The 15,753-nt window shown below is 37.0% G+C and overlaps 3 protein-coding genes across 24 annotated transcripts in view; 2 read left to right on the top strand and 1 right to left on the bottom strand.

Annotated features, from left to right (window-relative positions):
* The first annotated feature begins 50 nt into the window (after positions 1 to 50).
* Positions 51 to 2,203, top strand: Or10a (Odorant receptor 10a). Of its 4 annotated transcripts, XM_002058945.4 has the most exons (5): positions 51 to 996; positions 1,070 to 1,257; positions 1,349 to 1,638; positions 1,703 to 1,855; positions 1,928 to 2,084. In XM_002058945.4, exons 1-5 carry the CDS (start codon positions 461 to 463, stop codon positions 1,979 to 1,981), a joined length of 1,221 nt encoding a protein of 406 aa, XP_002058981.1. In that variant the 5' UTR covers positions 51 to 460; the 3' UTR covers positions 1,982 to 2,084. The 4 variants fall into 4 exon arrangements, with proteins under 4 accessions (XP_002058981.1, XP_032295958.1, XP_032295959.1 ...); XM_032440067.2 differs by lacking the exon at positions 1,349 to 1,638 and having other exon boundaries at positions 1,928 to 2,203; XM_032440068.2 differs by lacking the exons at positions 1,349 to 1,638; positions 1,703 to 1,855 and having other exon boundaries at positions 1,928 to 2,203.
* Positions 2,204 to 2,951: 748 nt separating this feature from the next.
* Positions 2,952 to 4,633, top strand: Gr10a (Gustatory receptor 10a). The gene is made up of 2 exons (XM_002058946.3): positions 2,952 to 4,067; positions 4,128 to 4,633. Exons 1-2 carry the CDS (start codon positions 2,991 to 2,993, stop codon positions 4,284 to 4,286), a joined length of 1,236 nt encoding a protein of 411 aa, XP_002058982.1. The 5' UTR covers positions 2,952 to 2,990; the 3' UTR covers positions 4,287 to 4,633.
* A 5,271-nt stretch (positions 4,634 to 9,904) lies between these two features.
* The window catches only part of dlg1 (discs large 1), a 36,543-nt gene continuing 30,694 nt past the window's right edge, over positions 9,905 to 15,753 (bottom strand). For 10 of the 19 annotated variants that reach the window (XM_015169107.3, XM_015169108.3, XM_032440019.2 and 7 more), the window contains 4 exons: positions 11,175 to 11,324; positions 10,722 to 11,004; positions 10,571 to 10,662; positions 9,905 to 10,488 (listed from right to left, as the gene is read on the bottom strand). In XM_015169107.3, the coding sequence (XP_015024593.1) occupies positions 10,382 to 10,488; positions 10,571 to 10,662; positions 10,722 to 11,004; positions 11,175 to 11,324 (632 nt within the window). In that variant the 3' untranslated portion in view covers positions 9,905 to 10,381. Of the gene's footprint in view, positions 10,489 to 10,570; positions 10,663 to 10,721; positions 11,005 to 11,174; positions 11,325 to 14,752; positions 14,834 to 15,753 lie in introns of all 19 variants that reach the window. The other 9 variants (XM_015169121.3, XM_032440017.2, XM_032440018.2 and 6 more) reach the window with 1 other exon arrangement.

Raw genomic sequence — 15,753 nt, 5'->3', positions numbered from 1 at the left:
ATCCATTTTAAATCGATTTCGAAACAGAAAAAAGTGCTTGAGCGACGAGCGAATTGATTGGTTGATATCATGCTCCATTTCCGCCCGTAACTGTGATAAATTGGCGGAAATGAATTCTAAGAACCTCTTTCTCTAATATCATTCGATCACCCAGGGAACGCCGGGTAACACCCAACTACACATATTTATATATATTTATTATTGACTTTCAAAATTATATAAGTGCAATGAACACATTACCTGCATAATATTGCGAGAAGTAGACCGTCCGGCATCGGCTGGGCAGGTGCTCAGCTCTGGGCTGCAGAAATGTGTGAGAACGGGCAGCTTGAGCCTTGAAAGTTGGTAGCCAAACTTCTCTAATTGCCTGCACAACAAGTCAATTAGCGATTGGTCAAAGGCCAAGAGGGCGTATAAAAACGAAAGCTCGCTTCGACGGCGCTTGAGAAACGTTTGGGTTATGGCTGGCTACTTTGGATTTCGCTTCCTGTACAGGAATCAACCGCTGTCGCTATACTTTTACGCCGTGCCGCGTCTATGCCTGAACCTGATGGGCTTCTGGCCCGGACCGTTACAGTGGAGGGCGCTCGTCCATTTTGTGGTCCTGGCCATTGGCGTGGCAACCGAGCTGCACGCGGGCTTCTCGTTTGCGCGAGCGGGCGAGATAACCATGGCCCTGGAGACGTTCTGCCCGGCGGGCACCTCGGCCGTCACCTTGCTGAAAATGTTCTTCATGCTTCGCTATCGTCAGGATCTCCTATACGTGCTGACCCATCAGCGCCAGCTGCTGTTCCAAAAGAAGTCCCTGTCGGCCGAAAAGAAGCAGCTAATGCGTCATCATTCCGAAATGGCAGCCCGCTTCAACTTCTGGCCACTCTCCGCCGGCTTCTTTACGTGCACCATGTACAATCTGAAGCCAATGCTGTTGGCCATGCTGCTGTATCTGCAGGGACGGAGCGATGCGATTGTCTGGAGCACCACACCCTTCAATATGACGTGAGTTGGATTTGGATGGGGCATGGGGTACTTCTTGAGCAGTAACTGTTCCCATTTGCAATCCATGATGCAGCATGCCCCGTTGGCTACTCCATGCACCATACTTTCCGTTCACGTACATGTTCATCGCGTACACCGGCTACGTAACCATCTTCATGTTTGGCGGCTGTGACGCCTTCTATTTTGAGTTTTGCGTCCACGTTGCCACGCTCTTCAACTTTCTGCAGGCGGACACACGTGGGCTTTTCCGGCCGTACAAGGGTAAGGTCAAAAGGCAGCACCATCGGAGCTCTGATACCAGCAGCTCCTTCTCCAACTGTTCTTGCTCCTGCTTCTTCTCCTCCTTCGATAGGACTCGCACAGATAAGAGGCTTGCGCAGCATACGCTTCGAGGCGTCTCTGGTGCAGCTGATCGAGCGACACAACAAAATCTTCGAGCTAACCCACTTCTTTCGGCAACGCTATGCGATCATCACACTGGCCCACTTTGTGTCCGCCAGCATGGTGATCGGCTTCAGCATCTTCGATCTGCTGACCGTCGGCGGCAGCGGCCTGGGCACCCTGCTCTATGTAGGCTACACTGTCGCCGCCCTCAGCCAGCTGGTCATCTACTGCTATGGCGGCACTCTGGTCACGGAGAGTGTTAGTGCCATTCGCCTATTCGGGGGCGTGCCGATTGATTGTTTATCCATCTCATTTGTTGCAGAGCGCTCAACTGGCCACCGTGATGAGCACCTGTCCGTGGCACCTGTGCCTGCCCAAGCATCGGCTCTATGTGTATCTCTTCATCATGCGGTCGCAGCGCGCCCTCACCATGGCCGTGCCATTCTTCTCGCCCTCGTTGGGCACCTTTGCCGCTGTGCGTTCCAAATCTGAATCTTGCTGTCTGCTGGTTTTCGCATTTGTAGTTTAACTCCTTCTTATTTTTCAGATACTGCAAACATCTGGTTCCATTATCGCACTGGCCAAGTCTTTTCAGTCCTGATCTGCTCAGCTGCTCAATCCGACAAATATATTGCAATATATGTAAAGCCAAACCAAATCCTTATTGCTTAAGCAGTTGTTCAAAAAAGATTTCAAATATATAACTCTCGAAGGTTTTAAATTTAAAATTAGGTGAATATGTTAAACATTTATGTATCCCGAAATCGCAGTTGATATACCCGAAATATATCAAATATAAAAAATTTCCCACGAAATATATTGATATATGAACACCTATAAGCTCTATGTGTGCTCTATTATTTACTTTCAATACAAAAATTTATTTATTTTATTTAAAAATTAGCGAGCCTAAAATTCGTGGCTGACAAAAAATCAACTGAAATACCAGGCGAACATAAATGGCAAGCAGGTTGGTAAAATATTTGCTTGATAAAAATTTCATTGCATAAGCGCAGGGGCACAAATGTTAAACTGCTGTAAGTTCGCTTGTTCTTAGCAGACGCCTGTAAGATCGGCTGTTAAGCAGCAGCAGTAGCTGTTAATGCGACTGTAAAGTCGGCTGCTGGAATATTAAGTATACGCATGCATCTTTTTTTGCACATACAAAGAGGAGGGGTACATGGAGTAGATAGGTATTTTCGATTTTGATTGTTTTCCAATATAACAGAAAATTTGCCAAAAGAAGTTTGGTTTTTTTTTTAACTCTAAGTAGCTCTATCTCTTTAACATTTAGCTCTATATGTTCATGCATGTTCGCATGTAAATACGTCTTTGAATCAGATCTGAATCAGATCATCTGGCACATCGGTGCAAAAGTATTCTATAAGCCGAAGATAAGTATACTCCATTTTTTCCACCTCTCCCCTCTCCCACCACTCACCGTAATTCGCCGTGTCAGTTGCTGCTTGCATATTGAACGTATCGCCATATCGACATGCAAGGCGCCACGCACCAGCACTCAAGCGTGCCACAGCAACAGGCAACAGTCAACAGGACACAGGAAACAGGCTGCCGCATTCAGTGCAAATGCGGCAAGCTGAGTGAACGGTATGTGCGATAGGCGTAGCTTCTGGGAGCGGCACGAGTACAAGTTCTACAGATACGGCCACATCTATGCGAACATCTATGGCCAGGTAATAATCGATTATGTACCGCAGCGCCAAATGCGGCCAACGCTGAAGAAGCTGCTCATCGGCTACAGCCATGTGCTCAGCCTGCTGCTGATTGTCGTGCTGCCCTGCTATTTTGGCTACAATTATCGAGCGCTGACGGCAGCGGATGACCGGCGCATGCAGCTGGTGTTGTACGTATCGTTCGTCAATACGCTCATCAAATACGCGACGGTCATAGTCACCTACATGGCCAACACGTTCCACTTTAAGGCCATCAATCATGGCTGCACGCTGCAGCGTGCCCGCCTGGAAGCGGCATTCGCCGCCAGCTACCGTGGTCCCAGATGGCCCAAGCGCAGCTTTGAGCTCTTCATGTACTTCAAGTTCGTGCTGATAAACGTCATGATGATTGCCCAGGTGTGCGGCATATTTGCGACGGACCGCGCCGCTGGCGGGCAGCTGCGCACCCAGTTTGCCATTTACTCGTTCGTGCTGTGGAACTACACGGAGAACATGGCCGACTATTTCTACTACATTAACGGCAGTGTGCTCAAGTATCTGCGCCTGCTGCATCTCCAGCTGTGTGCCGTTCTCGGCCAGCTGCGGCGTCTGCAATCGCAGCCGCTGCGGCGTGCCTTGTGGATGAAGCAATGTGACCGGCTCTCGCATCGGATTGCCAGGCTGCGTGCACGTTTCGGGGATATACACGCCCTCTATGTGGGCAGCTTTCGGATGCATCAGTTCCAGCTGCTTGGTCTGATGCTGACAACGCTGATCAACAATCTGACCAATTTCTTTACCATCTTCAATATGCTGGCCACACACTCCCTCGCGAATGTCTCCTATTCGATTGCGGTCAGCGGCCTCTATGCGTTCGGCTTCTATGTGGACACCTACATAGTCACCCTGGTGAACGAGCATATCAAGGTGGAGCAGACGCGTCTCGCACTGACCGTGCGTCGGTTCTGCGAATATCCGACGCTGGCAACGTCCAGGAGAAGTCTAAGCCAAGAGGTGCTCCATGCCAGCTACTCCAATCAATTGCTTGTCTCACCTTGTTGCGCTTCTTTGCAGCTGGAACAGTTCTCGCTGCAGCTGCTGCAATATCGACAGCCCATGCTGTGCGGGCTGCTGCATCTGGACCGGCGGCTCATCTATATCATTTCGGTGACGGCCTTCTCCTATTTCATAACGCTCGTCCAATTCGATATCTATCTGCGTTCGTCCAAGTAGCCACAGTCCATCCAATTAGCCAACGCGCATTCCAGTTAATTAGGCTAATTGGATCGTATCAGACTCAGTTCAATTGCACGCACTACTTCGCTATGCGAGTACAAACTAGGTGAGTACTTTTTCCCGATTCGACCACAAAAACACGAGATTCAGAGCGATACGAAAGGCAACACCCAGGCAGCATACGTTTATATAATACGGATATAATATTCTTAGACTAGTGACTATCTTGCTTATATACTTATATATTTTTGATCAGCTGAGTTTTAAAGCTATCAGCCCATTAACGGGCATGTATTTTAGTTATAGGCAGCATATATGTCATATAATGGACTATGTAGAACAATCGGTCGAGAAAAGAGTTTTTGTGTAAGCATCTCTTTTGCTCTTCAAGATATCTTGATAAACCTTGTCATTTATTTGCTTTACTATGCTTCCCAATAATCGGCAAAATTATTCCAACAGCGGACCAATATATCATATAGCTATCATAGGAAGAACACTATGTTCTTACATAGAAAGCAACTTTTTGCGATCTTCAAGATATTTTTACCAAACTTGGGCAAAATGGGCAATATCTTTCTAACATCGGACAACTATCTCATATATATATATAAATAGTCAAAAAATTGATTTTCTGAAGGAAACAACTTTCTTGTTTTTTTTTTAATAAATTTCGACAAAACATGCCATTTGACTAACAGTTTATGTAAGCTCCTAACATAAGCTCAAAGTCCTTTTAAAATTCAGAGAACTTTATCATCTAGCTGCCGTAGGAACTATCGCTTGAATATCGAGATATCTTGACCAACCTTAACATTTACCAGTTTTTCCAAGCTCCTAACGAATGTAGAAAATCTTATTAACATCGGAGAACTTTAGCATATAAGTAGCTCTATGGGAAGAATCTAGCGAAAAATGCGTTTTGTTTTGGAAAACTTGCTCTGCTCGGCAATTATTCTATTCTTCTATTCATACCAGCAAAACTGTACAGAATCGGACCATTCGTCTCCTAATGTCTGCAGAGATATTTGATCTTGTCTGTTTTGTTATACATAAGATAATAATTAAACTTGTATAAAAGCTATTAAGTTATATAATTGTACGTTAAATTAATTATAAGGAAACAATTAATAAATCAAATTTCGAAAAATTGAACTTTGTTTGTGTGCATCACCGTGCACCGTGTCCACTTTGGGTCGTGCTTGTCGTGAGCGTGCTTAAAATGTCTGATCCGTGCTCGTGTCCAGCTAAAAAATCAAGCTGAAAATGCGGCACGACTCATTTGTTGGGCTGAAAACTCCAAGCGTTAAATCTCAAATGAGGGAACGCTCTAGTTGCATGTGCACACACACATACACTCACATATACATAGGCATGTATGTATGCATGTGTGTATGTATGTATGTATGCATGCATGTAAGACATTAGATTAGTAAATAAATTACGTATTGAATTTGTTGTTTATTACGAATGTCGCATCTTTTGATGAACTTTTAAATAATAATACATTATGCAGAGTTCTCAAACTGTTTTTATAACTAATTTGTGTGTACGTGTGTGTGCGTGTGTCTGACTGTGTAGGTGTAGGTGTGTGTACATGCATACATATACATATGTAGTATATATGTATTTTAAATACAAACGTAGGTGTGCATATGTGCATGTGTTTGTGTATGTACACAAGTGCATTTGTGCCACGACCGCGAATATCTGTAGTTTACCACACCCCCACACACCCCACACCACCCCACCCCACCCGGCCGAACAGAGTGTGTTACTCTGAGAAGAAATTGCCTTTCGCATTTCACTTTTTGAGTAGCTGCTCAGGAAAATATAGCATAAGTATGAGAAAAACTAAGCAAAGCAATTGTTTAGGCTTCGAGTTAAAAAGACTCTCATTATGCACATGCGGAAAACCGAGCAGTATAATAAATATAGCTAGCCCATGTAAATGAAATCAGGATTATGCCGAGAATTAAGCAGTTGAAGTTGAATTGCGCTATTAAATATATCAATGGAAATCTTAGCTAAGTGGATTTTTATCTGCTTGCAGATAGTTTAACAATTTTAACTACGCATTTGAGCTCATTATAAGCTACATACATACATATGTAATATATGCATTTAAGTGCTGGCATATAACATATTATTTAAAGCGAATAAGTAATCAACTAAGTACATTTTGTTTTTAAGCAGAAGAATTTAACATTTAACAACAAATCGCTCTTTGAATATCTTGATTTCAATAAATGATTACTTTTGTTGTACGAGCACAGAATTAGTGAAGGGCCTGGCGGGTGGGTGGGGGTTGTGTGCTGGGGGAGGTATGAATTTTGAACGGGGAGCAACGATCAAGCAGCAACAGCTTTTCAATCAATTTGAACTAAATTCCTTAAGCTGATATTTAAGATGTTCGAGCGGATATCACAGCCCGCAACAAAATATTTTCAATTCTCAAATCTACAATAAATAGCATGTGCTGCATTACGGATTATTATACTTAACTATATAAATTTATGTAATTTTATCTGTTTTTCTTCTTTTTTTTTTGTTTTACTTATTTTTTTTTTTTTTTTTTTTCATTTAATACCGACAACAATAACTGATAAAGGCACCATTTTGATGAAATGCTTCCACAAAAATTTTAAGTATACGCTGACAAAATGTACGATATTCATCGTTTTGTTCATCATTTAGATGATGTAGCACAAAATTGTTTTGAACAATGGGATCGTTAAATGCCTTTCAGTATTAGTTTTAATACACATTATAAATATGTATTGTTTTCTGTGTTATGGTATTATTTAATTTATCTAATAAATGTTTTTTGTTTTTTTCATTTTTTTTTTCGTTTTGGTAAATTCTTGCATACATTTTCTAAGGCTACATCAAAAATTGTCATTTGTTTTTTTTTTTTTGTTTTTCATTTTTGTTTTCATCATTAGAAATAGGGCATTTCATAGATAAGCAATGTATGTGTATGTAACTTGGATATACTCGTAAATGCGTTAATTAATTGCATTTAAGGCTTTGGAACAGTTACCTTGACTTTGAAATATATATATATACATATATATATATATATATACTATGTTCTATTAGAAAAGAAAGTTTACCGCATTTGGGCTTAAAACCCCATAAGTATGTGAAATTCTTCTATATGAGCTACATACAGTAAGTCGTTATTAAATCTATTCATTTCATTTGTTATAGTATATACTTATAAGATATACACTCTCTGTATTATTTAACTATCAACTATTTAAACATGTCCCCACACATACGTTTCCAACCATGCATGTGTAAAATTTGCCATTGATTTTCAATTTTCATTCAATTTAATTCCATTTCTTTTGTATGTTGTATGTACTTTAAATTGCTTTCCGTTTAAATTTTGCTTACACAGGCGCAAGGTACTTCACTAAGAGATTGCAAGGCGGGTGTTTGGTAGGCAGAATATTTATTAGATTATCGATTGAAAAAGACAAAATCCGTACAATATGTACATACTTAAAGAGTGAAGGAGTCTATTCGGCGCACATACTGTGGCCACTAATATTAATGAAAGTAAGTGTATCATAAGAGCCACGTATGAGTGTGCCGCATACATCTATATGCCATATGTAAATGACAAATATCGAATTCCGAATTTTTGGTATCCCAAACACAGTCCTAATGCGCACCGAATGAATTCTGGGCATATCGCTCAGTTTAGTACACAATTATTTCGTCTAAGGCTTATAACATTTTGGCAATCTTATATACTATACTATATACCCAATCTGGAATATATTCGCCATAAGAATCGTCAATAAGTGTGTCATATCCTATTTGCCTTGATTTAGTTTCTTTCACATTTTTCGCAGTCGTGGCTTTAACGGTAGATTTTCACTAAATTTAACTGTATGTGTGTGTGTTTGAGTGTGCGTGTGTGTGTGTGTGTGTGTACTGTAGTGAAATGTTTAAATGTTACACATTTTTTACAGTTTTACAAAATCTTGGTTTCTTTATAATTTGTAAATTTTTCACACCTCCTCTTGAAAGTTTTCTTGGAAATTGATTAAAAAGTTGTTACGGCTTTGATGAAATATGTGTTGTCATTTTTTTTTTGTAGTTTATTTTTATTACATTTACTGCTTTTTTTGTTTAAATTTAAATTAATATAATTCGCTTAGGTTTGTGTTTATTAAATACAACAATGCATTTTGCGTACTATGTGAAAACGAATTTTGTATGCATTGTCTGCACGTACATATACTGTTCAATGTTTATAAAGCAGGGATCGAAGGTATTATAATTTACAAAATATTGATGTTACAAAGTAAGGGACAGAGACGAAAAAAAAAAATATATATATATATTATTAATATGCAAATGTTTCCCTTTCCATATGATATACAGCTATGTACATAAATGCACAACGTATACATTACTTTCTGATAGATCTTTTCAATATTCTGGAAAGTTGGCGACACACACGAAACAAAAAAAAAAAAAAATAAATCATCATATTAAACTTGAATTTTACTAAATTTCTTAGAAAAAAAATATATATAGAAAAGTAGAAAAAAAATGGGTCATTAGCAGTTATGTGCGTTGTCTATAATTTATAAATTTGTTTGTTTGTTGAACATTAGCTAATTGTTTGCTGTCAATACAAAAAAAAAATATATGTATATATATATATATATATATATATATATATATATATATATATATATATATATATGTCAATACCAACAAGGTATTTATGTTGTTGCATATTCAATTGTAAAATTAAACCGTATCGGTGTATATTATTTATATACCATATATATTTCTATATATATATAAGTATATAATATATATGGGTGTATATGTTGTATTGATCGTAATATGCGTATGTGTATGTGTTTGAAGTCAACATGACGCTTTCAGAATTAGTTAATGCTGTCTAACATATAAATCGTATGTTAAATAGTAAAATGACTTTTTGTATTGAAAGAAGTGATATTGCCCTCTCTCCCTCTCTATATACTCATTTTAATAAATATATATATATAGCGCATATATCTATATACATATAAATATATAGCTCGTTGCTGACGCGTTTCTTTAGTTAGGCTACATGGTATTTGTGTACATAGATGTGTGTGATTCAGTGTGTGTGTGTGTGTGTGTAGGTGTGCTTATGCAGCATGATTCTTATCGTGTGATTTGTGTTGCATTAGGCAAAGGCGCGTGGGGAAAAAATACAATACATCTAACAACAAATGCACCAACTTATCGTCGTCGTCGTCGTTATCTATTTACCCATATATATACCTATATAGTCGTATTCGCAAACTGATTCATTTTCAATTGCTATCCTTCAACGTAGCATATCTGACGCTTGTCGCACTTAAACTTTTTATACCTATTATGCATACATATGCAATATATGCATATGTATACAATAATGTACCATATTATCATTAGCGTCAATATAACTAGCTCGCTATAACTCTCGTATAAACATCAACATAAACAAACAACACTAGCGCTTAACGAACGTTCTCCTTTCGGATCTTCCTCATTTGCTTCATATTATGTAGATCTTACGATTAATATGCTTTCAGTTTGCATGTATGTGTGTGTTTGTTTTTTTTTTTTTTTTTTATCAATTTTGTTCTAACTTAAACTAAACAGCCGCCGCTTCAGTTTGAACAGTTTGTCCTCACAGCAAGAGAGCTAAGAGCTAATAGCCAAGAATCTTGTTTTAGTGTGTTTTCTTGATTTGGGCTCGTATTGAACTGCGCCGGCAAATGTTAATTGTTTATAAAGAAAAAACAATAACCAATCTAATCATGAACAACATCGATTTGACTGCTGCGCATTGTTGCTGCTGCTGATGTTGATGTTGTTGCTGTTGCTGTTGTTGATGTTTGCATTGTCGTTGTGTTGTTGCATCAATGTGACGTTTTTTGTTGCGGCTGATTTGTTGTTGTTGCTGCTGTTGCTGCTGCTGCTGTTGTTGCTGCTGCTGCTGTTGTTGCTGCTGTTGTTGTTGGTGTTCTCGAGACAGGTCGACAACGTACTCGAGGCGGCAGTGTCCATGTTGTTGTGGCTGTTGGTCATAGAGATTCCTTCGATGGTACCCAAATAGTTGGTCCCGATTGCGACCAAATCATTGATTTGACTTTGCTATATATTTCCTCGATTGTATCGCCTTGTACAACGCCTGCAACAAGTTACAAATTTGAATAATTTCATTGAATACTTAATTGAATAATTTTAACAAGACCAACGCAAACGCAACATACCCGTAAAGTATTCGCCGAATTCTTGCTCCATTTTAATAGCGCGCTCATATGTTTTCTTTGCCTGCTCCTCGGTCATGCGACGGTTCATTTCCCTGCAACGAGTGCATTATAAATATGGAACTCCGTATATAGTTTATATTTAATAACTTACATCACAGAGTCCACAGACTTGGGCTTTATGAAAACAGCAACCGGATAGAGTTGCGCAACCTGCAAGCGCTTAATTGCATTGCCCGAAACATCCAGTATGCAGTGTTTGCCCCTTTCGGCCACCTCGCGCACGCTGGCCACCGATGTGCCATACAAATTGTCATTGTATTGGCCGGCTTCGATGAACAGATGGTTCTGTATATCACGCTCCATTTGTTCGCGCGATGACACAAAATGATAGTCCCGACCATCTACCTCATATTCGCGTTTCGGCCGTGTGGTATCTGTGGCAGGAGATTCAGTTGTTCATTTTAATTCATTTATAGTACAAATAGTTAGAATTGTTCTAATCATTACACTTGTTGAGAATTACAAGCATCCATTCAAATCTTGTTATTTAAGTGACATTTCTAATTCCTACAATATTTAATTGTTACGAGTAGTAAAGACTTACGTGGCACACATGAGCCGAATTTGTCCGGGTATTCAGATATTAAATCGTCATTGATACGATCCTTAAGTGGTCCCAATATTATAACGGGACGTGTATAGCTAATGGATAAACGCTGCACGGCCTCATAGGACAGCACGTTCTCCTCGGAAGCTGTAAGCATAGTAGGCAACGGTATTAGGTTTTGTGCGGGTGCGAAAACAAAATGTACAGAATGAATGGAAATAGGTACTGGGTTAGGTTGGGATCGGGTTAGTATTTTGGTTATATTTTCATTATTCTTCTTATTTTTTTTTCTCAAGAAATCAAACTGATTTGTTTTTTTTTTTCTCAAATAGGTTTTAAGGTTTTTTAATTTGGAACAGAATATGCTCAAAACTAAAAAGAAAGTGAAAGATAGAGAGATTTCAAGAGAGAAAGAGCGCAAAAGGTTGTTCAAATTGATCTTCATGTTTTTTTCATTCTTGTGTCCTTATTAATTGGTTGTAAGCATTTGGTTAATAATATTGGATTTATTGTTTACGACGGCTTTCAGGTGGAAAGAAAAAAAATAAGCTAAAGGCGAATAGTTAGCTTAGTAGATTTGAATGTAACGAGCGCTTATGCTAAACCAGAATTAAAAAAGAAGAAAAAGAGGATTTAAATCAAATAAAGTATTTCTCGAATTTCAACGTTATGTAAATAAAAACCCAAAATGTAAACTACGCAAATACTGCAATTATATGTATACAAAACAAATGTAAAAGAAATAATTAAGGCTAACAATATTTTTGCTTGATCAACTCAAAAGTTGTGCGAAAGTTGGGAATTGTAAAAAAAAAATATTAAAAAAAAAAACCAAAAACCCCCGACAAAAAATGAATTGCTTTTGCTCATAGGCACAAAATAATACACAAGATAGAGATACAAGATTTCTATATAAAAAGCAAATCGTGGTTTTACATACATATATACATAGTGGTTGTCTCATGTTCAAAGGTAGAGTTACAAAAGGTGCTAAATACGAACTAGACGAGCAACAAATACACAAATACAATTCATCATCAACTTTTGGCCAATTATCTGCGGCATTCAGCAGTACTCAGATACAGATACAGCTTAAGAATATGTTATTAGTTTAATAAATCACCAAACTGATGCAAACACATAACATATCGATACTTCAGACAGAAACAAAAACAGAAACAGAAACAAAAACCAAAACAAAACAAAATTGACATGAAAGTAAGAACTTAGGAGTAAATGTTAGTGCAATACAAACAACGAACTAAATGATATGTTCTACATATGTCGACTTATATGGAAATTCAGTAGTTACTTAACTTAAGTGCTAATACTATATATATACTATATACTATACATATATGTATATATTGTTAGCCTAGGCATTTAATTGGGTTCGCATATTGTGTACTTTTTGGGAAAATATATATGGACTTATATAGACTATATATAGCTATATATATATATATATATAACATAGATATAGATGTGTGGAAACATTTTGTTGTTGTTGTTGCTGTTGATTTAATCGGGGTATTGGTTCTTCGTTTCGATTTCACATTGAATTTTGGAAATAAAAGTTTACTCACTCTGTAACAGCATGTCATGGGAATTCATTTGCAATTCATGTTAAGATATAACTATTAATTAGTAAATCAAAAGAAATGATGCCAATTATTGTCGTAAACAAAGTTCGCATAGGCGAGTATAATATAGAAACCAATAAAATAGATGATGCATCATTTTTGGACGGAACGAACGATGGTGGGTGGGGAGGGGGGCATGTGTGAAGTAAATTTGGAATCGGGCATGAAAGTTTCTTTTTTCTGAATAAATAGGTTTGTGATATCGTGAAAATACACTGACGTATACGATAAATTAACAACACTTCTTAAATCAAACAAGACTTTTATTTATCTTCAGAAACTTTCGATAATTCAGTAATTAAATCAATTTTCAATACATCATTATATTATACTATATTGAACTATTTGCGTTGTTGTCGTTCACATCCCTGTATTTACCTTAAACTTAAATAATTAATCGAAACATACATATAAATCAATTCGCAAAGCGAGTTCTTGTTGTTTTCTTTCATTTAACTACTCCTATGGAGGATATTTTGGATATACAGGTGTTCACTTCCGGTTGTGTTGCAACAAATGTATCGATAGATGAAAAACAAAATGGTGGAAATGTGCGTGCAATGGTACGATATCGATAACGATTAATGACAAGAACAATACATCTATCGGTGTTGGATAGTTTCGGCTTTACGTTTGTGACCACTACAGAAATTGCTTGAAAAGAAAACACGTGAAATGATTGAAGCACATCATAAAACTAAGCAAATATAATAATAATTAAGAAAACAGAATTCGCTTATTAAAAGACTCGATATATAGTTAAAGGAATGAAAGTAATAGAGTTAGCGAAAAATGAAAATATACAAAAGAGAGAACAGGCATAAGCGCACCGAACTAGAAACTAAACTCTACAATCTTAAATATTGTGGCTCGTCTAAGCTACGGAATAAAACTACAACCGTTTATGAAATTAACAAAATCGTTTCTCACGTACTTGAAAAGCGTAAAATGTGAATACGAGCATATTCAAATGTTGGGTACACACTGAACACTTCGAATTCGATAGAAATTATCGACAGTGGTACGTCTTTAGCGTACAAAATGGGCAACTGTACTTTTAGTTCTAATGAAAATAGATAATTGTTGACTTGTGTGTGCATTTATGTATTCTCAACACAAGGTACGAGGTAGTGTATTTGGGCAAAATGGCATTGGAATACGATTAAAGCATTCTACACATGATCAAATTATGGAAAGGACATTTCGCCTCTGATATTTGACGAGACTTTATCATATATGGATCGCATAAGCAGATGATCAAAAATTAAACTGTTCATTAAAACTTTGCACTAAAATACTCATCAGACTGGATCGGTTGCTTTTCGGGGGAGAAGGGGAAAAATTGGCATTAACATGGTATATCCGTAATATTAAAGCTAAACCATTCCTTTTAAATAAAAAATAAATGATTGTTTTTAAGCAAATGCTGATAATACTAGCTAGGAAATTTCTAAGATGAGACCTTCGCTTTAGCATAATAAAAGGAAATTCAAGAGCTTATATTCAGTATATAAATATAAAATTGGAAAGGTAGAACTGCTGAAAATGAGTGATGGTCTTACAGAAAGAGAGAGCGAGAGCGAGAGAGAGAAAAGGAGAGAGAAAGAGTGTGTGCGTGCGAGAGATAGGGCTAGAGAGTAGGAAACTAACCAAGTAACCGGCATTTAAGAAGGAAAATTGCTTGCAGTTTCGTTTTGTTTGATAAAAAAAAAAAATATAAAAAAAAAAAACTTAACAAAAATAGATATATACTGTAAATTGTTCTGATTTTAAACCTAATTGTAATTTTTTTTTTTAAGAAACGTAAGCTTTAATGTATTTTTTTTTTTTTTTTTTTGGTTTGTAATATTTGAAGGCCTTTATAGCTGTTGTTGCATTTATATGGTTTGTTTGGTTCTTTTACAAAAATTGTTGCTTATTTGCTCGACTTACGATAGTCAGCATCATTATTCTCCAAGTAGATTAAAGTTATCTGCTCCATATCGGGTAATTCCACTCTGTAGATAATCTCGCCTGCGCTCATTTATACATATACATATCAAATATTGGTTGGTCGATTGATTGATTGATTGATTGGTTGGTTGGTTGATTGGTTGGTTGGTTGGTTGGTTGATAGTAGTTGTGATGTACGGGGATGGTAGTTGATAAATTTATTAGTTGTTGTAGTTGTTGTTGTTGTTGTCGCAGTACATGAACGAGCGCATGGTTGTAACAAATATATTTATATATATTGATGTATTTATAATAGGTTTTTCAATCAGTTGAAAAGTTTGTTTGATTCAAATATATAAATTGTTTTTTTTTTTTTTGTAATAACAAAAACCAAACAAAAAAAATTAAGTTTTGTTTAACAAAACAGGAATATATGTAACATATTGACAATATATTTTTTTTTAATATATGTTATTAAAGTTTGTGGCATTTGTTTGTTTATTTTTATTTTTTTCGAAAATTACGAGACATAGTTTCAGGTAGATATATATGTATATAAATGCAAATTATCAAACGTAACGAAATTATAGCAAAGTCGTATTGAATACACACAGTAAATAGTTTAAGTAACACAAATAGTAGTAGTAGTAGTAGTTGTAGTTGTAGTAGTAGTAGTAGTAGTAGTAGTAGTAGTAGTAGTAGTAGTAGTAGTAGTAGTAGTAGTAGTAGTAGTAGTAGTTGTAGTAGTAGTAGTAGTAGTTGTAGTAGTAGTTGTAGTAGTAGTAGTTGTAGTAGTAGAAGAGTAGTGACAGAAGTAGTAGAGTCGTAAATAGCAGTAGGCAGCGGAAAGTAGACGAAGCATTTAGTAAATATATATATATTTGAGTTTTTGTTGTTGTTTTTGTTGTAATTGTTGAACGTAAAATTGAACATAGTTCACACACAAAGGTTAAGTCAAATGGGAAATCATTAATTAAAGAAAAAGAAGAAAAAGATAAACA

The sequence above is a fragment of the Drosophila virilis genome, chromosome X, assembly GCF_030788295.1.
Source record: "Drosophila virilis strain 15010-1051.87 chromosome X, Dvir_AGI_RSII-ME, whole genome shotgun sequence".
NCBI lineage: Eukaryota > Metazoa > Arthropoda > Insecta > Diptera > Drosophilidae > Drosophila > Drosophila virilis.
Note: the sequence above shows the minus strand (reverse complement) of the source record. Positions and strands in the feature narration are given on the sequence as shown.